Source organism: Mchenga conophoros, linkage group LG23 (assembly GCF_057382185.1).
Source record: "Mchenga conophoros isolate Kocher_MC1m ecotype Shallow Benthic linkage group LG23, M_conophoros_male_GT1.1, whole genome shotgun sequence".
NCBI classification, from domain to species: Eukaryota; Metazoa; Chordata; class Actinopteri; order Cichliformes; family Cichlidae; genus Mchenga; species Mchenga conophoros.
Genome location: NC_140547.1, coordinates 26,109,637 through 26,136,312, shown reverse-complemented (window position 1 = coordinate 26,136,312; position 26,676 = coordinate 26,109,637). Strand labels below are relative to the sequence as shown.

General features: G+C 41.6%; 1 protein-coding gene across 4 annotated transcripts in view; it reads left to right on the top strand.

Moving 5' to 3' along the window:
- ahr1b (aryl hydrocarbon receptor 1b) overlaps positions 1–26,676 on the top strand; it is a 69,675-nt gene that overhangs the window by 29,121 nt on the left and 13,878 nt on the right. For 2 of the 4 annotated variants that reach the window (XM_085266495.1, XM_085266496.1), the window contains 7 exons: positions 7,284–7,373; positions 10,280–10,403; positions 17,029–17,165; positions 19,829–20,034; positions 20,117–20,226; positions 24,498–24,639; positions 24,724–25,966. In XM_085266495.1, the coding sequence (XP_085122621.1) occupies positions 7,284–7,373; positions 10,280–10,403; positions 17,029–17,165; positions 19,829–20,034; positions 20,117–20,226; positions 24,498–24,639; positions 24,724–25,966 (2,052 nt within the window). The remainder of the gene's footprint in view (positions 1–7,283; positions 7,374–10,279; positions 10,404–17,028; positions 17,166–19,828; positions 20,035–20,116; positions 20,227–24,497; positions 24,640–24,723; positions 25,967–26,676) is intronic. The other 2 variants (XM_085266498.1, XM_085266497.1) reach the window with 2 other exon arrangements.

The window sequence follows — 26,676 nt, the reverse complement described above, 5'->3', positions numbered from 1 at the left end:
CAACAGTAATAGCAAAGAGATGAAGTACGTTTTGAAATATGAGGAAAGCCAAAAACTGAGCTTCTTCCACTTCCATACCATTGATTCATTAATGTCAAATACTCTCGCAGCTGCTCTATTCCCTTGTTGTTGCAGTTATTAATGACTAACCTCATATTGTGGATGGATTATCTCAGTTGTTCTCCTGACTGAAGTTTGATCCATTTACAGCATCCTGCCATGCGATTTGTCCCTAACCATCAGGAACCCTTGCGTTAACTTTTATCGAGTGGAAAAAAGTTTGGCATTCATCCTCCAGCTTCACTGCGTTAATGTTATGCTAACATAGCTGTGTCGCTAGCGATCACATAGCACATCATTATATACCAGCTAGTCCAACTTCAGCAACTCTATAAAAGTCACTGCTGTGTAGTTTTCTGTCTTCATTTATGTTGGAAGCGATGGCAGAGCTGTACGTTTAAATTTTTCAGAAATCTCTCAGTCAGAACATGCTTTATGATGTTTGGGTGGAAACTAGCAAGCTAACTTCCTGCTAGCTTCTAAATTCTGTTTTCACGGAAGCCTGATGTTAAACTTGATTGTTACACCTGATAAAGCAGGACGCTGATCATTTTATTAAAGATGAAAGTATTTAGACAGTTTTTAACTCTCAGTGATGGCGCAGTGTTCGTTTGACTTTGGGAGTGTTGTGGACAGAGTTTTGGACCCAGATTACTCTGCGAGGCTCCTGACTACAGTAGCCATAATGCTCCGACAATCTATCAAGCGGTGTGGCTTCGTAGCTTACGAAAGTCGTACTTAAACATTTTTTGACAGATTTTTGAGCACTGTGTACCACATAAAATCAGTTCGAGGTCAGTAAGCACAACCAGAATTCATACATAAGGCGCACCAGATTATAGGATTTGAAGTGCGCCTTATAGTGCAGAAGATACGGTATACAGAAGAAAAGAATATATCGCGATATATATCGTTACCCAGGGCTCTAGACTAACTTTTTGCCATGGGCGTACCGGTACGTCTAACTTTAAAAAGTTAGGCGTACCGGCACAAAGGTTAGGTGCACACAAATTTTATAATAATTTATATAATATAATGTGTTTTTCTGGATACACTGTGCTTTTTCAGCATTCAAAGATTGATGACACCGTGTCAGAGCACTGGCTATGAATTTCAGAAGGATCAGGCCTTAACTTAACAGAAAAGTTAGCAATAGTTCTTTTCCTATTACAGCTACATCCACTTCTGTCGTGCCTAGGCTGCTCACTAGGGCTGGGTATCATCACTGATTTCTATAATCCATTCGATTCCGGTTTTCAAAGTCCCGATTCAATTCAACTTAGCCTCAGACAGTCAGAAATATTATAATTCTGATCATTTATCAATACTGACTTCATCAGAATTGTGAACATCACAGCAGATGCCTTTGAGTGAAAGTAACTGAGAATAAAACAGAAAAACATGAAGGAGATTTTCCTGGTCTGGCTTTTTATAGCAGATAACCTTAAAAATATTCTACAATGTTCTGCATATAAAGTTTAAATTTCTTCAGTATTGAACAACAGAAAAAATAGGCTTTCTTGTCCGAGGTCATTTAAGTGAAAAAAAGAAAAAGACAGCAGCCGACAGCGCTGTAAACAACGGTAGACTGGTGGGTAATAAGCGAATGAATAATACAGAAAACAGAGATTGGAGACGGGAAACTGTTCTTGAAGTACAGAGATAGAGAGAGAGCTAGCTGTGCATGGAGTGTGATTTTAATAGTCATGGAAGCAAAACAGCAAAATTCATGACGACATTGATCAAATGTGAAGCGCAGTTTGCTGCTTCTTTTGCTGCTGGCTCGGTGAATTTTGGTTGGAGAGAGACAAAACCTGCAGCTCAGAATCAGCGCAAAAAGACGTAATCACAGCGCGGACCGGACGCATCAGAACCGCTAAGCTCCGACAGTGTGTCCGTCTACGGGCCGTCGGGTGAGAAAGCCGAGAAAGACAAAGTTGATTCTGATGCGTCGGTCCGTTCTGTGTTTACGTCTTTGTGTGGAATCCGTGTACCTGCTCTCATTTGCTGTTTGGTTGTTGTTGAAATGGTTTTGTGAGCTTTAATCTGAGAATCTGGCGTTTCTGGCAAAACACAGTTATATTTAAAAGTCGATTCAGGATTTAATTAATTGATATCGCTTTATTCAAGCTACTCACCTCCCACTTCCACCTGCACTTTCAACTGGACCACGGCCAATCAGAGAGGTCCCGCCCCTGACTATCTCTGATTGGTTTAGTCCACGACAGGGGCATAATGTGTGTCTGTTGTTGACCACAGAGAAGGTTGCAGATTTTTTTTTTTTTTTTTTTTTTGCTACCCGAACATTTGGTCGCACAGGTGCAACCAAATTTTTTTTTTTAGTCGCACCACTGAAAAATGTGGTCGCATTTGCGACCAAATTGGTCGCACTCTAGAGCCCTGTTACCGCACATGCTTCAAATTTAACCGCGATATGGAATTTAGGCCATATCGGCCAGCCCTTGGTAGGTGGCATCATGGCTCTTCTTTCCATTTTGTTTGTTTCATTTTCCAGTCGATTAAAGGATGATGTGAAACATAAACCTTCTTCTGCTAGCAAGTTCGGCAATGTAGTCCACACATTATATAACAGGACATACCTGAAATGTACCTCTTCAGTGTCAGCAAAACTTTTGATTCAGCAAAACAGCCGAAACTAGACCTCAAGAAAAGACAATGTTTGGAGGTCATTCTGGTAGATGGCTGACATTTTTATTCAGTGTCTTTGGTACTGGTATATAGCCCATAGAGGGCGCTCAGAATAAAAGTCTGAATTGACCAGTTATAAAATGCAGATAATTTTAGAGACAGACTTTAACACAGAGTTCACCGACCTCAATCTGTTTATTGATAAATGCATTGATCCCAAGGGCTCGGTGAGCAGCAGGAATGAAGAGGAAGGCTGAACCCTCCTGCCTTCAACTGCTCTCTTTTACAGACAGCAGTCCATGAATTATACAGATCCGGTGAGGGCATCTATTATTGAAGTGAAGACGAACAAAGTGTGTTGGTGGAAATAAACTAAAAGCATTTAAAGTATTCTTGGATGTTTCACAGTATAGCCCTGAATCTAACACACACACAGCCCAGTGCTGATTGTGTGTGCGGGAGCAGAGATAAAGAGGACTGACAGCCGACTCAGAGCACTCTGCACAGAACAGGAAGAGGAGAGGGTCGGATTAGACAAGGCGAAGCTTTAAATTCGTCTTTGAGGCTGGAGTAGACACACACACACACACACACACACAGTTCTCCTGTGTTTTGTTGGCACTGCTTGCTGCCACTGGGTTGTCGTCTTTCAGGGAACGCACAAACATTTATAACACGAACACACATGCAAACACACTCGGTCTCAGTCTCTGGAGACAGAGCCCGACCTGCAGACAGAAGAAGCTACTGTAAATATTTATACACAGAACATGTGTGCCACTCCACTGTGTACTGTGCGTGTGTGTGTGTTTGCACATTTTGCACAGATACAGATTTTATTCTGTTTAATATTTTAACATCTGTTTTTTTAACAGGTGTATTCTCCTCATTTCTCCTCATTCACAGCTCAAAATGATCCTTATTATTCGGAGCCTTTCAGTTCCTCTTCTGAAGCGAGCTTTTTTAGCTCCTCCCCTTTAAGCAAGTTTTCTTCTGATTGGCTGTCCCTCACAAACAGGCCCATTTGAACAGCAGGTGCATGGGACTTCTGTACCTGAGATGACGATATTAGGGATATCATATTAGGGACATGATCAAAAGTGGGTCAACGACCTTCTTGACTCCCACCAGGCCTCAGATACCTGATTAAAGAAGTCCAGTCACTTTTCTTTCCAAGCTCCTTAGATCACCATGACCTGGATGACTGAGAACCTCCACAGCCAGTAAGGAAATCTGCTCCCTATGACATCATAAAGAACCAAGATTAGAAAAACTAGGGGAGACTACGGCTGCTCAATTAATCGAATTTTAATCACGATTACGATCTGGGCTTTCAACGATCATTAAAAATGACTGAGCCGATTATTAGCCCCTCCTTCATTTATCCGCGACACATTAAAGGCCGGTCCGTGAAAATATTGTCGGGCATAAACCGGTCCGTGGCGCAAAAAAGGTTGGAGACCGCTGATTAAGAGGACCCAAGGGAAGCTCGGAAAGCTAAGCAGAAGTTATTTGGAGAGGAGAGTGACTGCTGTTGGTTGAAAAGAGAGGTAAAAAAAAAAAAAAACTTCAGTGGTGTTGCACACTATTTTATATTATTTTTTAAAGTCATTGTTAACCCTTTAAAGCCGGTCAGAGCAGCACGCTCCGTTTTGCGTAACTATTTTTAAATCCCTGTAGAACCTGAACCGCGTAAGCTAGCGCAATAATTTGTTTGCATATGAAACCGGAGGAGTTGTACTTACATCTGATGCCATCAGCTTGTCCTCGGTCACGGTTTCGTTCCACATAAAGCTTTGCAAAAATTGCATAAAAAGCGCTTGCAGGAACAAAAACATAATATTCCAGAAACACGCTTTGCCGATCCGATCAGCTGTTCGTAACACTTCCCACATTGAAAAAGTCGTCAGCCCGAACTATCACATGTCCGCCATTTCCTGGCCGAAACCGGAAGTGATGTCATTTTTGCGGAAATGTAGTTTTCTACTTGTAGGCCTTAAAAACCTATACTGGTCATGTTTGACTTTTCTGAATAGTTTCTGGGATGCTTAGAACTCGAATTGCACTGCTGGAAATAGTTTATTTTGATGCACCTGCTGTTTTCTTTGCAAATTTGCATCATAGGATTGTTTTTTGTTTTTCCTGCAGTGTATATAAAAATTGGTGTATCTCCAAAATAAAACTATGAAGACACTCAAAATAAGTTTCCTGTTATTGTAAACTATTTTTTGCAACTTTTTTTGTATTTAAAGTTTTGAGGGATAAACCTCTTAAATTTCTCCAAGTAGAAATATATGTAAAAAAACAAAAACGATTTTCAATTTTCTTGTAGTTTATTGCACTTTTTTGCAATTAATGTAGTTACTATGGCCTTAATGCATACATATTATTAAAATATGGGCTATAACAGTTATATAGCAACTTGAAATGCTCCCACAAATGGCACTACAGCATGTAAAAATATAATATAAGCTCTGGCTTTAAAGGGTTAAATAAATATCGTCAAATAATCGAGATCTCAATTTCAGTGAAAATAATCGTGATTATCATTTTTGCCATAATCGAGCAGCCCTAGGGGAGACTGAGGGTTTAGAGCATTCTGAATCCCGAGTTTTTGTCTTAGGGGGATTATTTGTGCATATACTGACCTCATCATTTGAATTCTGAGCAGCTCTGGAACATGTGATACATGACAGAAAATAAGTAAAAACTGTACATCCATATGACAAAAGTGAATAGTTAAAACTACACTTACTGGTTTCCCACACTTAAGCTGGACTCAAGTTTGTAATCCAATTATGTTTGGCAGCTGCTGTACTATTATTATTATTATTATTATTATTATTATTATTTATTACTCGTGGGAAATATCTTTGCTCTTAGTTTGAAAGGGGAATTTTTACACATTCCTGGTAAAAATTGCAGCCGTCCCTCTTTATCTGTCGCTAATATACCTGCAGCTGATCGTTGTGAGTCTAAACTGTAGACCAGTGCATTTATTTTAAACCTGTAGTTAGCAATACATTCACAGTTTGTATAATACAATGTAATGTATTCTACAAATGTAGAATACATTTTTTTAAAAGGATTAGGGCACTCGGTAGTTGTAAAAATGACAAGGGGGCACTATAATTAAAAGGACAGTCTTTAAAGCAAAAATAATGATCAACTGTGAGCTGATTACAGGGAAGCAGAACTGACAGTTGGGTGGATGAAGGTTTTATTAGAAGAAATCAGAGTTTGGGTTGCTGGCAGCCCCCTCCTCAAGTGAGACCCCCCACTTCCCACTTGCCTCCACAGTGTGAATTATTCAGCAGCTGAGAGACCCTGTCTCGTTCCGGGCCTGATGCTAATGCATTTTTGACATCTTGCAATGGATTTTCAAAGAGGTTTCAAAAGCAAACATTGAGTTTTGGCCCAGCAGCAGTGATCCGAGTCTTAGAAACCCGGGGACGTCTGCTGCATGCGTGTCCGTTCATATAAAGACTTTGCGTCTACGGAGGTCGCAAGCATCTTGGTCCTCATCGGAGAGGTGCGGGCGGATGCTGGCAGCATGCCGCTGTGACTCTCGGCAGCGTCGGGACACCGTGTCATCACCTCCTCACGGTGCCCTGGGGCTCTGAGGAGGGAGAGGAGGAGCAATGATGGAGGTGTTAGTCATTCAGTAGTGACCTCCTTCTCCTCCAACCTCCTCCTCCGCCACATGACTTCTCTTTGAACTGACATCCTCTCCTCTCCAGCCTCTCTCTAGGCCCCGGGGAGAAGTCTCATCCCTGCTTGTTTCCTCTCTGCTCGCTCTTGTTTTGCAGCCTTTACTCTTCTTGGTCCTCTATGAACTAATCAGAGCTGGAGTTTGAGATTCAGAAGTCTTAATTTGCTCTGTCTTTTACCTCCAGCTAAATGACATTGTAAATGTAATTTATGAAATTTCTAGAAAGCAGCTTTTCTGCTGAGATTATTCCATATAATTACAGAACAAAAGGGAGGTCGTTCTTAGTCTCAGAGTGCAAAATGAAGCAGTTTTGTAAAAGCTATTGGAGTGTCTCAGTTCCACACACGGTGTCCTTGGGCGATGGTGGGTTAGGCCATGAGCGAGACGAGTGTGGGACTCTCAGGTAATCTTTTTTACACTAAGGGTAGCACATGTGAAGGCGAAAGATTTAAATAAGCTGCAGTGTCTGTACCTAAAACTGCCTTTCTTCTAGTGGCCACTAGAGGCTGCCTACAAAAGTGACTCTGTCGCATTTAAAATGTCCAACTTTGAACTCTGTAGATAGACTGCACTACATGGTAGCTGTATGGAGTCGGGGTGGTGGGGTTGTTGTTTGTAACTCATTCATATATTTAGTTATACTGTTGAACACTGTTGGCTGAGATCATGTTGGAATATCAGATGCTGGATGAAAGTTGTTTTTTACAATATTTTTCGGTGGCTTCATAAGAATGTCAGCATCTTGAGTATGTTAAACTTATCCAAAACTTACCTCGCTGACCCATTCCTGTTTTATCAGGTCACATCACAAACGTGATCACCATCAGTGAGATGATACAATCGTCAGGTTTTCTCTCCACAGGCCCTTAACGGCTTCGTTCTGGTGGTCACGGCTGAGGGGATCATCTTCTTCTGCTCTCACACCATCCAGGATTACCTCGGCTTCCATCAGGTAACGAATTCCTACAACTGATGATTAAACCGAGGTCAGACTTTGGATTACATGATGTTGTTATGGTTACAGCAAGAAGACAGAGTGTTGTGTCTTCTTGTTTCTAGCTAATGGTATCAGTCAACAAATCTGTTAACTCTTAAGAATGTGATGGCAAAGTAAAAAAAAGTATACCTCAAGAGGTTTCTATGTCTTTATTTTGCTTTTTATGTGGACGCTGGGTTTATCAGCATTGTATACAAAGATACTACAGAACCTTATAAAACACATCCTCAAATTCAAAAAACTGAATTTTATTTATCAAAGCACAGATTTGAAGAATGAACCATTTGGAGCTTCGACTCAGATAAAGGTACACAGCAAAGCAGAATCCCTGCAAGAAGTAGGACAGGCCCTGGAGTGAAGATGCTGGAGTTTGGTGGAAATTTGGATGAGGATCTGAGTGACCCTTGTTGTCCACTCGTTTGGTCATTCCTGCTCTTTTTGCCTTTGGTTATTTTCTTGAGATGAAGTAGATTGCGAGAGCAGCAAGAGGATTGAAGGAAGCGCACATATGGAACGGGAGGTTTAATCCAATTGGCTTCACGACGAGGCGACACTGCGTCCAGTCTAATCTCATTCTGGACAACGCGATTATCAAATTACCCAAAGTCTTTCTATCTGCGTCTAAATCTGGCCTGCAGGTTTAGATATTCACACAGTGTATGTGAGCATACTGTAAACAAACACACACGGATCGGGGTGTGAACGTGACCTTTCACCCCTCACTTCCCCATCCACCTGAGGCCCGTCACTTTGCGTTTACCAAACAAGCTCAAATCCGGGGTGAAGCTGCCGTTCCTGCTCACGTGCAGTGTTTGGAAACAAGCCAACGTAGGGTGACACCCAGGAGACCCCAATCGCACGATTAAGCAACACAGCTGAGAGACACGAGGAGGATTTGTTTTCCTACATAACATGCACAACACAATGTGACAGGACAACCATTGGGCTTAATAAAACCAGCGACACAAGTTATGAAGGAGTGCAGACAATTGAGGTTTAATTAGCAGAGAGAATGAAATATCTCGCTCCAGGGCCTGCCAAAGTTAACCCCCATGTGCTCAGGAGCAGTCTTAGGTTCAGGTTACTTTATTTGTACTTATAAGTAGATTTGGTTCACAGACGGTGAGTCATCAACAGATAAGCATGATACAACATAATAGAGAAGTAAATCCATACCCCATCCTGTGAGATATAAAACCACAAAGCTACAGGACTGTACTCCCACGTCCTGAAGGAAGAAATCGAAGCTCACTTCACAGAGGGTGTTAGACAAGTTTCTGCTCTTATAAAATAAAAGCAAAATAAAAAGAGGATCCTCTGACTTATCAGATAGAATCAGTCCTGGGGTTTTTATCATGTGTTTGTGAAGTTTTGTTTTGTTTTTTTGTTTTTTAAATTTTGGTTTCTAATTTTGTTCTGGTGCTGTTAATATTCTTGTGCCTGATCTCCTCACTGTTTGTTTCTACTTTCTTTTTATCAGTTTAATCCCTGGTACTGGTTCCCTATTTTGTCTCTAGTTTAAATCACTTTAGGTTGATTAGCTCTTGTTTAGTTGTGTCAAATTGTATATCCGATCTTATCTGGATGTATAGTTATTTGCTATTTTATTTTGGTAGTCTCTCGACTCATGTGCCCTGTATTGAGTTTAACTTCCTTTGTTTCATTCCCGACCGGTTTTCCCCAGGCTTCGTTCCCCTGTGTGTTTATTGTCCGAGTCTCCACTTGACCTTTGTTCTTGTTCTTCCTGGTTTCAGCCCTGCAGAGGTTTTGGTCTTTTTTTGTTGTTCCTGTGAACAATCAGCATTAAAGCTGGATTTTGAGTTTTTGTCTGCTGAGCCAATCTCTTACCTCCCATGCAGCCATACCCTGACACATGATGCGTGAAAGGCCGGAAGCAGAAAGTCTGGCTTATCAGAGAAAGTCGATAAACACCACCATGATACCCGTTATCTCCAACTGACAGGCTAACGCAAAGAAATACAATAACAGTCATCTTCATATCCTCTCAGGTTATTCCAGAAAGATCAGTTCCTCCCACCTGACTCCTTCTGAATTATCACTTGCTTTGTTTTTTATAACTTCACTCATTTTTAATGATGCTATGCAGAATTTTATCCTCATACTCTAAATATTTTTGCACGCAGGCATGTTATTCCTCGTGACTTCCAAAGACAAAATTTAGTTTCTGTAGCTAACTATCATGGGAAGTGTCATAATTACACTCTAGCTGGGAAATCTTTGGGTCAAAGTAATTATATTTTGAATGTGAATGTAGTTCATTGCTATAAACTAGAGAAACAACGTTGGTTTTTCTCTGGTTTTATTATTTCTTTTAGCCGCTTTCTCACATATTTGTATACAGGATAAATAATAAGAGTGAAGGTAACATCCATTCATCAGCTGCAGTATTGGCTGTATGATATGAACTCCTTCTCTTGGTTTGATGTTTGAAACGCATTTCATGTCACACTTCAACCTGTCAACATTCCTCTCTGTGACCCCGCGCTGACCCCTCCCACAGTGGGAGGAGGGTGGAGTGTTGTTTCACTGGGGTCCAAAGCCAGGTCGTGGCAGGTCTGGACAGCAGATATGGGAGTCGCAGCAGGTCTCTGGCTCAGATTCAGCTCTTTGAAGCAAAGTCGCAGTGACACTTGATTTCTCTTGGCTCCACTTCAAGGCAAACGGAATCAAGCGCACCTCAGGGTACCTCCTGATAGTGCCTGCTCCACCAAAACATCCACCTTTACTCATGGGGTCTTTGGTCTGCATTACTATATAAAATAAAAAAGTTAATTAGGCTTAAAATTTGACTTGTGTTCCACCTTGACTGACCTTTAAATTCTTCTTCTCTGTCCTTTTAGACTGATGTGATGCACCAGAGTGTGTTTGAGCTGATCCACACTGATGACCAGCAGGAATTCAAGAGGAACCTGCACTGGGCCCTCAACCCCCCTGTGAGCCTCGAACCCCCAACAGATCCTCCAGGTCTGCTTCACGGAGACAGTCTGGTTCACTAAACTAGAGTAGAGAGGGTAAAATAAAACCGAAGTCTAGGCCAGAGTAATGAGTGTTCTTGTTAGCAAGGCAGTAAACCTGATCCGGAAGGACTTCTCTGAGCAGCCGTCACAAGATAAGAGATAAGAGAAACTTTATTTATTAAGTTTTGAAATTCTTGTGTGACCCAAATTATAACAGCAGGGATTAAATAAACAACAACTTTTATTTATATAGCACACTTAAAGACCATGGGTACACCAAAGTGCTTCACAATAGTACAGCAGATTAAAACATCAATAATAAAAGACCATTAACAATGTCCCGAATATGCTAGCAGGTCAATAGCATTAATTACGCAAGAATAAAAGTTAAATAAGGTATAAATATCAAATCATAACCAATAGAAACACATGGATATTAAGTGAAGGGATAAATACAATGGTAACTAAGTAAAATGAAGATAGTATTGGAGTGAGGTATAGGATACATGCATTAACTAACCGGAAAAGCAAGGTTAAATGAGTGAGTTTTTAGTCGTGATTTAAATGTTTGGATGAAGTCGGATGTGCAAATAGCAATGGGAAGGTTGTTCCACAAATTCGATGCAACCAAGGAAAATGCATGGTCACCTATGGTCTTACGGCGAGATTTAGGCTGTACGAAGAGTAATTGGGCTGATGATCTGAGGGCTCTCCCAGATGTGTATGGTCTAAGGAGTTCAACCAGATAGCTAGGCGCAGTATTGTTTAGGATTTTAAAGGTAAGTAGCAATATTTTAAATTCAATACGGTATTTGATAGGGGGCCAGTGCAAATCAGCAATGACAGGGGTGATAGAGGCAAACCTTCTGGTTCCAGTCAAAAGGCGTGCCGCAGCATTTTAGACAAGCTGCAATCTATGGAGAAGGGCAGATTGGAGACCGAAGCAGAGGGAATTACAGTAGTCCAATCTAGAGGTCACAAAGGCATGAATAATCTTTTAAGATCCTTGTGCGGTATATAATGCTTAGCCTTAGAAATAAGACACAGTTGGTAAAAGCTAGATTTGACTACAGAGGACAGTTGTTTATTGAATTTGAAAGAGCTATCCATCAGAACACCTAGATTGCTAACAGTGTCAGAGAAGAAAGTGGCAAGGGATCCAGCTAGTTGGCCCCGGGGGGATATGACTGTCAAACACCACAATCTCCGTTTTCTTTTCGTTTAGGATAAGGGAGTTGCCCAAAAGCCATTCTTTGACTTCTCTCATGCACTCTAGGAAGCAGTGCAGTGACAGTGCGACATCATCAGTTAGCCGGAAGTAAATTTGTATATCATCAGCATAACAATGAAATGAGATGTTGTATTTTTCAAAGATAGAGCCTAGAGGTAGTATATACAGTGAGAACAATATGGGGCCCAACACAGAGCCTTGAGCACACCACAGCAGGAAGATGCAACAGAAGAAGAACAGGTACCCAGAGTCACAGAGAAGGACCTGTTTGAAAGGTACGATTTAAACCAGTTAAGGGCGTTACCTCTAATGCCCACTGTATGTTCTAGCTTCGTTGGTAGAATATTATGGTCCACCATGTCAAAGGCTGAGGACAAGTCCAATAAAACTAAGACCGCGGAGCGTCCTGAGCCGGCAATTAGGGAGAAGATCATTAAGGACTCTCAGCAGAGCTGTTTCAGTGCTATGACGTGGTTGAAAGACAAACAGAGTTTGGAAATTGGCCTATAATTCGCAGGGTCATTATGATCAAGACTCCTTTTTTTTGAGGACAGGCATGTTTAAAGGCTGATGGGACACAGCCCGAAAACAATGATGAATTCATTAAAGATAGAATACTAGGCCCAATTGCATTAAAACCATCCTTGCTAATGTGAGATGGGAGGATATCGTGTAGAGAATTGGTATTTTTCAGTTGTTCAACTATAGACCCTGTGCACGAGAAAAACTCTAACTTCCGGATTTAGGGTTGTATATTTCCGGTAGCTTTACTTTGCGGTCAATCGCTACTGCGAAGATGTACTCCAAAATAATGTCCAAAACACGAAAACAGAAAGATCGCGTTAAGTTACAAAGATAAGAAGGTGGGAACGCTCACCATTACTGTGTCATAAAAAAAATCAAATGATCAATTTTGATGCTTAAAGAGTTTAGATCGATCGGTTGTTTACATCACTCAACACAAGCAGAACTGCATTACAAACTGCAAAAGAAGACACATCGTTCGCATTAAGAAGCACATCTCTCTAAAGTGACAGTTCTTATGATTTAAAAAGGCAAATGTTCAGCATTCAAACTACAGGTGAACAATAGTCAAAGCCAGATGTTTCCCCTGTTATGTCGATATCAGCTAGTCAAGTACACACCTACACAGCATGTCAACAAACCGTGAAAAAAAGCCACAAAAAAAATAAATGAATGATTGCTGGTAGGGCTGCACGATTTTGCATAAAATGAGAATCACGATTTTTTGGCTTAGAATTGAGATCACGATTCTCTCACGATTCTCTTTTCCAGTATAAATATTTATTGCGCTTATTAACTGCACATCAACTTCGTAACAGTTGAGACTGAACATGAAAACAATAAATAAACATAAAAACAATAAATGTCTCACGTTTTGCCGTTGCCGCAAAATGTTGTACTGCTTGAAATTCCGTCTCCACCGTTGCTCGACACTGCGTGTATAGAGCAGGTAGTGCAACAATAGAAAAAGAGTTGCGGGACGGCACTGTGTAGCGTTTGTCTAGGGTGTTGATCATTTTCCTAAATCCCTCGTTTTGCTCAGTGTTGATGGGAGCCATATCTTTGGTCAGTTGATAAGTAATAGCCTCCGTAATTTCTTTGTGCCTGCGGGAGTTCGACGTGTATAGGGAAGCGCTGTATAAGGTTCCCGTTATTGATGTTTGGGTGGTTGACCGGGACGGATTTTCTCCTGTCACTTTCTCGTCATCCCTGACGTGCTCTCCGTTGTTTTTTCCCTGCTAATTTTAGCATCACACGGCACAGCTTCTGTATCACGTGGTATAAGGCTCCGCCCTTGTCATTTGTTGAGCAGGAAGAGTGAGCGCTTGTTTTCATGCAGAGTACGTCCCGGATCAAAATGCGGTACAATCGTCGTCGTCTTTTTTTTTTTTTTTTAAATCATTGTAATTTGGAAATGAGATCGCACATAAGTATGAATCGAGATTGCTGGTAAGGGTTTCTATACGTTAGTATTTACGAAGGTTATGTTGTCACTTACCTTCAAAATTACAGTGGTCCCTCGCAGGTTCACTTTCGCGGCCTCGCTTTTTTACAGTTTTTTTTGAGCAAGTTTTCATGCTTTGTTTTTTGGGGGGTTTTTTTTCTACACATCGCATTCTGTTCTGCGTCCTGATCGGCTGCAGACCATTGTCGATCTCCTCCGTGCCGTCTCTCCTGTACAGTACAGAATCGCTGCATCTATCGCTAGCAGTGTGACTCTAAAGTGCTGTACTGTATGTTTTTTCCCCAACAAACAACAATGTCGACGAAACGTCTTACACCGTCAAAGGCACCTGCGGTAGCACCCAAAAGGCAGAGGAAGCTAACCATCGCACAAAAAAATTGGACTTCTGATTCACTGATTCATTAATGATTCATTAATGTTGAAGTCTCTCACAGCTGCTCTATTCCCATGCTCTGGACCTGAAAACAGGGTTTGACCTTTGGTTTCATTCTATAATACTGGACTTATTTTTCTACAAAGGTTTGAACTTTGAGAGTGTTTAAACAAGAAAGAAAAGTGTGAAACTGTTCATGCCTGTATGAGAAAAGTGTATAAAGTGTGTAGTGAGGGGTTTTACAGCTTTAAAATATCTATAATAATTGTAAAAAATAAAGCTGGCTACTTCGCGGATTTCATCTATCGCGGGTTATTTTTAGAACATAATACCCGCGATAAACGAGGGACCGCTGTTTACAAATACTGAGAAATATAGAACTTGAATCCTTTCTCTCTGTTGCTCTGAGGCATGGGGGAACAATATCGACAGGTGGATAAAAATCATCTACAGATATATTCCGTAAATGCCCAAGACATCTCGAGAAATGTAAATCGCAGCTTGATTCATCTATTTGGTTGACTTGTTTTGGAAAAAACGGCCGTAAACAAGGAGCGAGTATCACACTGGAAACGAAGCGCCCTACAGGAGTTTCCCCACCGGAAGTAGCATATGCTAAGGTGCACAGAGTCTATTTGCTTAAGGGTAGGGAGTGATGGCTCAAACTGATTAAAAGTTGATAAACATCCTGAGATGGAAACAGGGCTCACCACTGAAGAGTGTGGAGACTTAAGAGATGAAATTTTATCTGTGAAATAATTTAAGAATTGTGTGCAGAGAGCCGGGGAGGACACCCTCGGTATTTCAGGACAGGGACTGACCACTGAGTTAAAGATTTTAAATAGCGTTCAAGGGTTATGTCCATTAGTCACAATAATGTCTGACAAGAAAGCTGCTTTAGCCATTTTAGCAGCGTATTGAAATTTCAGACGGCTCATACGTAGAATGTCAAAAGATACCTGGAGCTTATCTTTTTTCCACCTCCTCTCAGCTCGGCAACACGCACGTCGTAGGGCACGTGTAAAGTCGTTTAACCAAAGTTGAGGTGCCACAACGTCAAGGATAGAGGAGCATGTGGATAACAAAGAATTTGCAAAGACATCAGCCATAGGAGGTATGGAACAGTCAGTAACAGAGGGTGCAGAATTAAAGAAGGCCACAGAAAAATTTGCCACAGTTTTAGGATTGATTGAAATAAAGCAGAATAGCTCAACACATAAAACACAATATGAAAAAAAAGGAAAGGTAAAGTGAAAGCCCAAACATCAACAAATGTATCCTTTACTAGAGCCAGCATAGGATTTTTAACACCAATACTGATATTTGGTGATTTTAAAATATAGGCCAATATTCTTTTCCCTAATATTTGTCACATGTAAGTTTTTTAATTATTTTGTTTATTATTTACTAAGATAATACGACTATATATGATGCATAAGATAGTTACAGGGTTTTTACCCATCGCGTTTAAATTTTTTAAATTTTTATTTATCAGCCGTTGTAAATGCTGATACTATCTGACATATCAGCTGACATATCAGCAAATAGCTAATATCGTCCGATGTATAAGTTGGGCTGTAATGTACACATCTTTCTTTTTTTCCCTCTGTCTAACAGAAACCAACATTAGCCTAACAAATTTCCAAACAAGTTGTGCCAACCCAACCAGGGTTCTTTGTGTATTTAGAAAGAATGCACAGTGATGAGATTGAATGCAAGAGGTGGGAACTTAGAAATTTCATCGACTGACCCTGTTGAATGCATTTGTAGGGAGGAGAATATTTAAATCAGACATGCAGACCGATTTACTGATGTTTATGACACACAGTTTACTAATTGTTTTATTTTTTGCACTTGCTAATGAAATTAACTGACTGCGCCTGTGTTTAGAAAACAGCGTAACTTTTGTTAATCACCCATAAAACTAACCACACCTATCAGCATTATTTGAGTATTGTGCTCACACGATATTTTTCTCAGTTTACTATATATGGCTCATAATATCAGGACTCTCACTTAACATTAAGTCAGATCAAATGAGGGATTTCTGATTGGGATATTTCAAATTAAAGACTCATAAAACAACTTACAACATAGTCCCTTTTTCTTAGTTTCGTTAATTAAAGTATGACAAAAGCTTGGCATTGAGCATAGATCATAGCTCATAATCAGGCCAAGTTAGTGGCAACAGAAACGCATAACACACTCCAAATGCGGCTTCTTCAGTTATATATCTATTGGCTTAACACTGGATTACAAATGGCTCCAATTACATTTGGTAATTGTGGTCCAATTAGAATTACAAATCTCCCGGCAAGCATAAATAACATATATATAGAAAGACTTTCGTGTAAATGTTATTACAGCTGTGGATGTACTGGCTAAGTATGGTGTTGTTATGAAGCACTGAAAGGCCGAAGATGGTTTATTTCTGTAAAAACTGTAGAGCTGAAAGATCAAATCCAGTCGAGAGAGAGAGGAGATGTGCTGGTTTCTGCTGAACCAAGGTCACGGAGAGGCCAGAAGAGGTGACCTTTGACTAAACCCTCTCGAGAGTTGGTCTAAATGTTATAGTGCATGCACACAAAAGAAAACACACAGGAGACTGCACATCAGCCACTAAACCACAACTCACAGTTGATTTCACAGCACACATCCATGGAGGTACATCAGTCTTAGTTGAACAGTCACTCAGTGTAGAGTGATGGACTTGAAATCGCTTGGAAACGACAGTACACAGTGGTGGTGGGGTGATGATTTGGGCTTGCTGCACAGTTAAGAGCTGTGCATAAACAAAAGCCTGCAAAACTCAATGAACTCAAGTGCTGAATGGAGACTGGGCCATAATGGATCCACTGAGAGACTGATAAAGTCATACGGAAAAGATTATTTGATTATGTCCTGATAAAAACCTTAGAACAGACAGAGGGTGTACGTTCTTGTTACAGTGACTGTATATATATATATATATATATATATATATATATATATATATACACCCACACGGTAAAAATATCATTTAAAAATATCGTTCTCAGATGGGAAATCGGTGTCGACCTCTTCCTGCCTGGTGAGCTACAATCCCGAACAGCTGCCCCCTGAAAACTCATCCTTCCTGGAGCGAAGTTTCGTCTGCCGCTTCCGCTGTTTGTTGGACAATTCCTTCGGCTTCCTGGTGAGACGCTTTTTGCGTTATTCTTTAGATTTTAACAATTTAACAAGGAAACAGATAAAAGTTAACATCTTCGATTTTATATTCCCTCATTCCAGTGTTAGATGTTTATATTCAATGTGAACAAAAGTCTGTTTCAGATAACTGGAAAACACTCACTTTCAGGCATTTTTTTCTATTCATGGATAAGTGTGACCTCATAGAGTGCTCCACCCTCCTGCTGCAGAAAGGATTTTTAAATAAATATGTTAAAAATGTGTTTTGAGGCCTGTTACTTAAGGGTGTACATAAAAACAGTTTTTGTGCTTTAATTGTTAATTTCGTCATGCGAATGATGCAGATTTGTCTTTGCAGAGTTTTCCTTTTATTTTTTCTATAACTGCAAGCAGACAGCCCACAGAGTCTTATTATGCAGTATTCTGCATCTTCACAGAAATAATTATGGACAGTTTTGGGTTTTTTTCTGCTGGTTCTTAAAAACAAGCTGTGAGGTTTACACCGAGCTGTGACTTTTGCACACCGCTACACCCTACTGTACTGCCGGCGGTATGGCGTGCCACCTCGGCGATCACCATCGGCGATCAGAAGCTACCATTTACTCCCATAATCCTCCTTAGGAGAACCTCGGGGTCGTGGGGAAAAAAATTGCCCTTAATCCTCGCCACCACCCACAGCAGGTGAGAGCAGCTCTGGGGGAAAACTTGCCCAGTCAGAATGGACGCTTCAGACAGGCCACTGCCGCTCCCACCAAGAAAAGCATAATGTGGTTGAGTGGTGGAGATCTTTAGGGCTTTTAAGTTAAAAGTTACAAAAATAATATTTTAATAAATAAATAAAAAATATAGATTGGAGCGGAGGTGAGGGCAGCTTCTTCTATTTGATTAAAAATGTATTATTGTTCTATGAAACACCTGAAGGCTTGCACATGCAGGAGAGAGTTAAAGGTGTTGGTTGTCTTGCTCCAAGGTACTTCAGCAGGACTTGTGGTGGGTTTTGAACCAGCTTCGTCTTCCCTTTCACACGTGCATTTGCGTGAGCAGTAAGCCAGGTTTCTGCCGCGGTTTACCGGTTGCTATGGCTTTGTTTTCTGTAATCCCTCCTGCTATTCGGGGCTAGATTCCTGACATCACGGCCGCAGGCTCTGAAACCCACCAAGGTCAATTAACCAGAGCTAACAGAGGAGGAGGAGGAGGACAGGGAGGAGGGGTCTTCACATGAGATGCAGCAGGGTGAGAAAAGGACAGCAGACAGGAGAAAGTGTTTTTAGGTTTTTGTGAGGCTGTAAAAACCTCCCTGCGGGCTGCTGATCCAACCATTCTGCTCTGTTAAGCCTCCCTGAGGCTTCTGTGATATTTACTGAACTTCCATTATCAGAAACCTTTAGCTATGAAGGATGGAGGTGGATTCAGGTGACAACAAAACATGTTAACAACACGTTAAAGTTTACTTCATCAACTTATTGCTGGGTGTTGCTTTAAAAACATCATCCTTTAGGGCTTGTTCCTAATATTTTGATATTAGGGATTAGCTCTAAGGTGCCCCCACCCACCTGCTGTTCAAACCTTCTGTTTGCTAGGCATAACCAATGAGAAGACACTAAAGAGCTAAATCCTCTCCATATCTCACCAACACATTTGACACTGACCACAGTTGCTGTTGTTATCTCTGCAAGCTGCTTTGCAACCCTTTTTCACTCCAGCTCCACCCCTTTATGTTGTTTTTATCGTATCTGTTATTCTTTTAAGTTAGGGAGTCTTTCTGCTGCTCTTTCCATTTCTCAATTGCAAAGTTGAGACAGTTTACAGTTGCATTGTGAACTGACAGATATTTGTCCCGATGGCTAACTGAGAAATGGGGGCAGGGCAGTATACGGATAGTGTGGAGATTGCATAAGGCCAATGGTTCCTCATGTTTTTGAGAAGAAAGTCAGCACGTACATTTCATGAATTCAACCATAATTTTGCGTGGGAACTAATTTTGGGAACATTCATTGCTCCTGGGTTTGATTGCTTCCCGTGTTTCCTCCCCAGCTCACAGAGCTCTCTAATCACCTGACACCCCTGTTTGTGGATACACGCCTGTCTTTCCTTTTCCTTTGTCTCTTACCCTATGTTGTTCCTCATGTTCCTAGTTTGTTTACCTTTCTGACATTGTGTTTCAGTGCCTTTTTAACCAGCCAATAAAGGATTATTTTGTGGTCTACCTCTGCAATAACCCCCGTTACACATGGATGGGCCTTTAAATAACTTCAGATCAAAAGTCCTGGCTGAAGTTTAATATTACAGAACATGTCACTTCTGTTTTCTACTGGTTAGTTTAAGAGTCCGGCTGTTCTGCTGAAAGAATGACAATAAGGAGTCTTATTTTCTCAACAAGACCTCTAAAAACTGTAACATTCACTTCAATACTGCTCAGAATCATGTTACTGTGTTTACAGTGTATCCTGAAGTGGTTTCTACTCTCTATATCACCCAGCAGTGTAAATAAGACTGATGTTGCTTGACAGGGAGAGAGGAAGCAGCACTTATGTGTCTGCTGAGAAGCTCGATCTGAGCAGGAACCACTCTGGGCTCTCTCATTTGTCTCACTGTCTTCACGGAGATGAAGTTAATGCCTCGGATTTAATGACTTAACACCGCGATTTTAACGCTGTCAAACCTTCTCAGGCGCTCAACATCCAGGGTCGGCTGAAGTTCCTTCACGGCCAGAGCCGGCAGCAGTGCAATAGCGACCGAACCACGCCGCCCCAGCTGGCGCTCTTTGCCATCGCCACGCCCCTCCAGCCTCCAGCCATCCTGGAAATCAGGACGCGGAACATGATCTTCAGGACCAAACACAAGCTGGACTTCACGCCCATGGCGTGCGATGCAAAGTATATCATAGCACTGGCAAACATGATTATTTATTCTGATTATTTAATAATTTTGTTTACACTTGTTTTGGGTTTTTTTTAGGGGTAAGATAGTTCTGGGATACACCGAGGCGGAGCTGAGAGTGCGAGGTTCAGGATACCAGTTCATCCACGCTGCTGACATGCTGTACTGCGCCGAAAATCACGTCCGTAGTAAGTCACAACTGTTCTACATTCTGTACGCTTCTCTGCAGCATTCAGCCTGAAAGGTTACTGGTGCAAATGACTGGAAGTACTGGAATTAAATACTTAAAGTAAGCAAAAAACCACAACTACATTGGAAGGTGTAGGTCAAGACTGTAAAAATACACATGTCTGACTGAACAATGATACACAGGGGAGAGCAGAGCTCTGCAGCAGTGAGGACGGGGCTGACGATCTGAAAGGAGGGAAAAGATCAGGAAGTAAAACCAAAATAAATGCAAAACAGGAAATAATTAAAAGAAGAGTATCGGTGAAACATGGAAAGAAAACAAAGACATTACAGCAAAGAGATAGAAGGAGGCAAAAACTTGAACAAAAACTCAGTAAAAACACAAGAATCCAAAACTCAACTCAGCACAAAAACCCCGGGAACATAACACCAGCCTTCATGGCAACAAGAAAGTACAAAAACTAAACCAAAATGCAGAAACTATGTGAAAAGCTGAGTACACCCCATGGTTCAGCAGCTTGTAGAACCACCTTTAGCAGCAATAAGTTGAAGTAATTGTTTCTGTATGACTTTATTAGTTTCTCACAATTATGTGGAGGAATATTAGCCCACTCTTCTTTACAGTGTTACTTCAGTTCATTGAGGTTCATGTACAGCTCTTTTAAGGTCCCACCACAGCATTTCAGTTAGGTTGAGGTTTGGACCATTTCATCACCTTCATTCTTTTCTTTTTCGGTCCTTCTGTTGTAGATTTGCTGCTGTGCTTGCATGACCCAGTTTGGTCCAAGCTTTGGTCCAAGCTTTAGCTGTCAGACAGATGTCCTCAGACTTAGACTCTAGAATACTTTGCTACACAGAGAAGTTCATGCTCGACTCAGTGACTGCAAGCTGTCCAGGTCCTGTGGCTGCAAGGCAAGCCCGAATCAACACCCCACTGCTCTGACAGATGGTATGAGGTGTTTGTACTGATAAGCTGAGTTTGGTTTTGTCTGTTATGCTCAAACATCTTCACTGGGCTGGTATAATCTGTCCAAAGGAGATTGTTCCAGAAGTCTTGTGGTTTGTTCAGATGCAGCTTTGCAGACTTAAGCCGTGCTGCCGTGTTCTTTTTAGAAAGAAGAGGCTCTCCTGGGTAATAATGGAACCATCATGAACTTCAACATTTAACATGCTAACTGAGGCCTGTGGAGTCTGAGATGTAGCTCTTGGGTTTTTTGAAACATTGCACGGTCTGACTGTGGAGTGAATTTACTGGTACATCCACTGCTCAGAGAATTGTCACTCACTATGTTAACACACCTGAATGCTCCAGACCAGCACACATCCCCAACTTCTTCTATAGAGGTGCACATATGTGAAGATTTGATTAGCAGTACCTGGCTAGCACTTAATTGTTATGGAGGGACTAAGGGTGCACTTAGTGAGGAGGCAGCTGATCTTTGATCTGTTATGTGTTATCACACAGAAGATATATATATAATGTTTAATGAATGTATACAAGAACGTGACAGATTAGAGAGTTTCTTTCTGGTACAAACTGGGTCTTTGGAGGAGGACTGAGTTCATTTCAAGATTAATTTTAAGATTAAGAAGTTCTGACCTTCCACTAAAGGAAGGTCAGAACTTCTTTTGTGGGCACTCAGGTCTTTTGTATGCAGGAAAATCCCTAGTTTTGTTTTTGTTTTTACAGATGTTGTAGGTCGGGTTGAGATTTGTCCTATGGTGAAATAGTTGCCCATATGTGACTCAGAGGATGAGAGTATTCTTGTGATTATTTTCCAACCTATAAATAACCTTTTAAATTGCTGCAGGTCAAGTTTGATGCACATCACATCTGGCCATTTCTGAGGAATCCGTTGTAGGCACACAGGAAACATATAGGACAGAAAATGTCCCATTAGAGTCAGTGCATAATCTCCTCTATGATCTATAATCTGTAATCTGAGTCAGAGTTTACTGACCTCACGTGTGGCTCATCATTACATGTCAAACACATGTAGCTCACAAACAGGCGCTCATGGATGAGGAGCCAGAGTCAAGTGTCCTACTTACCTCGTGTACCGAATGACCCGGTTATGTGTAACCATGGCGCCGAGCAACGCCCGCACCACCACCACCAGGCACATCTCACACACGTACATACACATACATGCTGTGTGCATTTACTCATGCATACAGAATGGAAGATGTATGCATAGAAACGCAGAGATGCACATTCAGCATGCTCGGATGAACACAGATGGGAGGCGAGGTAAATCACTTCTATATCATAGACCCTGTGTAATAAAACCAGAACACAAAAATTCCCTCATAATGACAATAAGAGCAGATAAACTGTGTAGGATGATTTCACGTTTTTGGTGATTTGGAGGAAGAAAGCAGATGATTCATTTTGTTTACTTTTTTTTTTTAAACACAAACGTGTTTTAAACCAAGACTGCTAATTCGGTTCTGGATTTCTTAAAACATCTGTAGATCTGCGAAGTTCAGGGTTTCTGTTGGTATAGTACAAACTGATCTCCACTAAATCTGTGCGTTTTTTTATTTACCATGAACAAAAAATGACGTTACATTAGCTTATGTATCTTATTAGCCCTAAGTGAAGACAGATGATGTTGGCTCTGTTATTTGATATCACAAAGTAGAAATAGTATCATGTATTCTGTCTGTGTCTCCTTTCATGTGACACAAAAACTGACGTTTCTCTGAGGAGTAAAAAACAAGAGCTGATGCCTGACCGATACAGTGGTTTTAAGACCAAAACCAGTACAGATACCATCACCGATATTTGGTGATTTAAAACTATGATATATGAGTTGATATTTTTCTTTCAGATGCACAAAACATAGATTTCCCCAACTTTTTTATGTGCAGTTTTTTTATTTGCTTGTTTACACTCTGCCCGACTCTGCTCAGATCAGATGGTTGCTTGCAGCGTTCCAGTTGGAACGCTGACACTCATAATATACTTAAAGGCTGTTTCTCCTGTCTCTTCTTTACTTTTTTGTTTATCACACCTTCAAAATGTCAATACCAATATATCAGCCAGTGTCTTATATCGATATATCGGCGGGGCAGATTGTAATCATCCTAGGTCTGATTGTGGGTTTTTGAACATTTGAGCACTGATGAATTCTTTGTTTGGTGTTTTAGTTTTGTTTATTCATTTTTATGTTTTCTGGAGTGTTTGGGGGTTTTTTGGTTTCTATTATAATTTACTTGTAATTTTCGAGTGTGAATGTTAATTTTTGAGTGTTCCCTCTGTTTCCTGTCTTGTCATCTTTTGTGTGCAGTTCCCTAATCAGTTATAGCTCTGACTTCCTGTTTTATTTTGATAGCTTCTCATCTCTAGCATCTAGTGTTTAATTTTACTTCCTCCCCAGACACATTGTCTTTCATTAGCTTCACCTGTGTCTCATAATCCAGCTTGTCCACTCCCCCTGATACTTTTTTTAAAAAACCAGAGCAATCAGATGTTCAGGGATCTATAAACCTAACAGCTGTATCTCTTTCCTATTGTCACATTTTACCTGTAAGTATTTGAGGACAACAAAGGGACAAAGAGGGGCATGTATTACTTTAGTTGAAGTTTCATAGATATCACCCTTGAATTTATCCAACCAGCACTGTGTGAGCAATACAGGGGATAATAATTTCTTTTTTCCCCAAGTAATATTTTTTTTATTTTTCTTTCTTTTCCACAGTGTATGTTTGAGTGGTGATCCTTTTCTCTGTACCCTCGGGAAAATGCCAGTGTTTACATCACATATATCCATGTTGGTATTTGTGCAGCAAGTCTGCTTTGAAGAAAATTTACAGTTCAATCTTAAATGTTACTTTACAGATCCATCCCTTTGTTATTTAATTAAAATAAATTATCCATCTCTCTCTTCTGTTTGACTTTCTGAAGCTTCTCTGTGTGGGTTCAAGCTTAAAAATATTTTTCAGAAACAGCAATTGTTTCAGAGCAAGTTTTTAAAAAAATAATTTAAAAAAACTCTTGTGCTGGTTTTGTAGTCTCGCCCTTGTTTTTGACATTAGAAAGCTCAGAAACACGAGCTGCACCTCGATTACACGAGCACAGGCCGTGGAAGATGAGGAACTCATGAAAATGAAGCTTTGGCGTCGCATCGCTGTGTGCAAACAGCACGTGTAACATGTACATGTAGCCAAAGCCAGCATCGGCAGCATGTCCTGCTAAGCTAAGGGAGCATTAGTGAGTGAGTGTGTGCAGACAGCAGAGGCTCTAACGTGTCCTCTGTCTTTCCAGTGATAAAGACGGGTGAGAGCGGCCTCACCGTCTTTAGGCTGCTCACCAAGGACAACAGGTGGAAGTGGGTCCAGGCCAACGCCCGGCTCATTTACAAGAACGGCAAGCCAGACTACATCATCGCCACTCAGAGGCCTTTGGCGTGAGTGTTTCTTGATTCCAGTGTGATTTTTTTTTTCTTCTTCTTCTTTATTTTATTTCTCCTCTCTAATGGATTCATTCACAGGGACGAAGAAGGAGGGGAACACCTGAGGAAGAGATCTATGCATCTCCCCTTCACCTTTGCCACCGGTGAGGCTTTGCTCTACCAAACTGGGTATCCGCTGCACGGCTTCTCCGACCCGCTCCAGGGCAAAGCCAGAGGCAGCAAGTCCAAGAAAAGCAAAGGAGAGAAGGGCTCTTCAGATGAGCTGGACCCAAAGTCCCTACTGGGGGCGCTGATGAGTCAGGATGAGTCCGTATACGTATGCCAGCCAGATACGGAGCCTAAAGTGTCCTACCACAGCACTCTTTTCAGTGAGCAGCAGAGCAGGGCTGATGGTCTGGGTGCTTTGTTCAGTGAGGAGTCGCCAGGGGAACGCAACGGCAAAACCTCCAGTTTTGACCCCCTTCTGACCACATTGGACTCTCTGTCTCTCGATGGAGAGGAAACATGCTCCAACAGCGAACTGTTCAGCGCCCTAGAGAATCTGGGCCTAAATGCCGAGGACCTGGAGCGGCTGCTGCTGGACGAGAGGATGATGCATGTGGAACTGGACCCAGATCACATCCCAACTCTCAGTGACCTTCTCACCAACAACGAAATCCTCTCCTACATTCACGACTCTCTGGAGGGTGCGAACGAGAGGCAGGAACAGGTGAACACAGGCAGATTTGGGTCCTCAAACCACCAGTCAAACTCAGATTCTGCCCAAAGTGTCTCCCAGCAGGTGTGCTTGACTGTTGGACCAGTGACGGGGGGACCTGACAGTCACTGGGTGGTACGGACGGGGAATCACCACAACCGTCATCACACCAACCATAACAAAGCCACGGAGCTGGACAGCAAACATGCGAACACTCCACAGTGGCAGCTGCAACAGGAACAGCTCTCTGCCCCCCTCCAGTACCTGCAGGTAAGCAGTGAGAGCACTCTGTTGTCTGGCTTCCAGAATAATCTGCTCGGACCGACTTTAAACGGGTCCTGCATCCCAAATGGACTCTCAGCTTTTCCCCCAAGCGTGGTTGCTGGACACCAACATTACAGCGTCAGTGGCACAGACGGCGCAGTGTTAAATGACTCTACGTTACAGGAGGTCTGTCAAAGTTTGGTGAGCACTGTGCAGCCCTACCAGCTGCTGGGACACCATAAGCATGAACAGACTGAGGAGCTGGAGCAGTTACTGGTCCTGACACAGCCACCGCACAGTGTACCATCCTTAGAGACCTACGGTGTGTTTGCTGCCACCCAAGACTCCACTCACAGCAAGGTGAGAGACTGTGGAAATATAGGTTCAACCTGAAACTGAATTAGCCAGAAGGTTAATCGCATGACCCAAATAGGTCATAATCATAGATGTGTGTGTAGTATACGTAGTGTGTAGTATATGTGTATATATATATATATATTTTAGGGGTGCAACGATATTCGTATCGATATCGAACCGTTCGGTACGCATATGTATCGAACAATACAAAATTTGTAATTTATTTTATCAACTTTCCTTCTGACGATGCTGTCTGTGTTGAGCGCTCAGTGAATCTGTGTTCGACTACTCCGCCTAGGCTGCACTGTCGAACGCAGATTCACTGAGCGCTCAACACAGACAGCATAGTCAGAAGGAAGAGCGCAGGGCAAGCTAGCGAGACAGAAGTTAAGCTCTCCTTGCAACATGGCAAATTGAACCTCCCCCACCCTCATTCAGATCTGGCGTTTGGAATTATTTTGGTTTTCATGTGACGTATGACCCTGAAGGTAAGCGAGTCATGGACTAAAGTAAAACAGTATGTTGGATGTGCCACGCAATGCTCAATTACATGGGTGGGAACTAGTGTGTTAGCGCAGTTAGCTCGTTAACGTTTTATTTTGGAAAGAGCCATTTCTCTGTAATAAACTCTCTTTTCCAAAGATGAGTGATTCCTCAATCAGATACAGGGCTCACAAAATCGCTAGCCCAACGTCCCGGGGCTAGCGATTTTT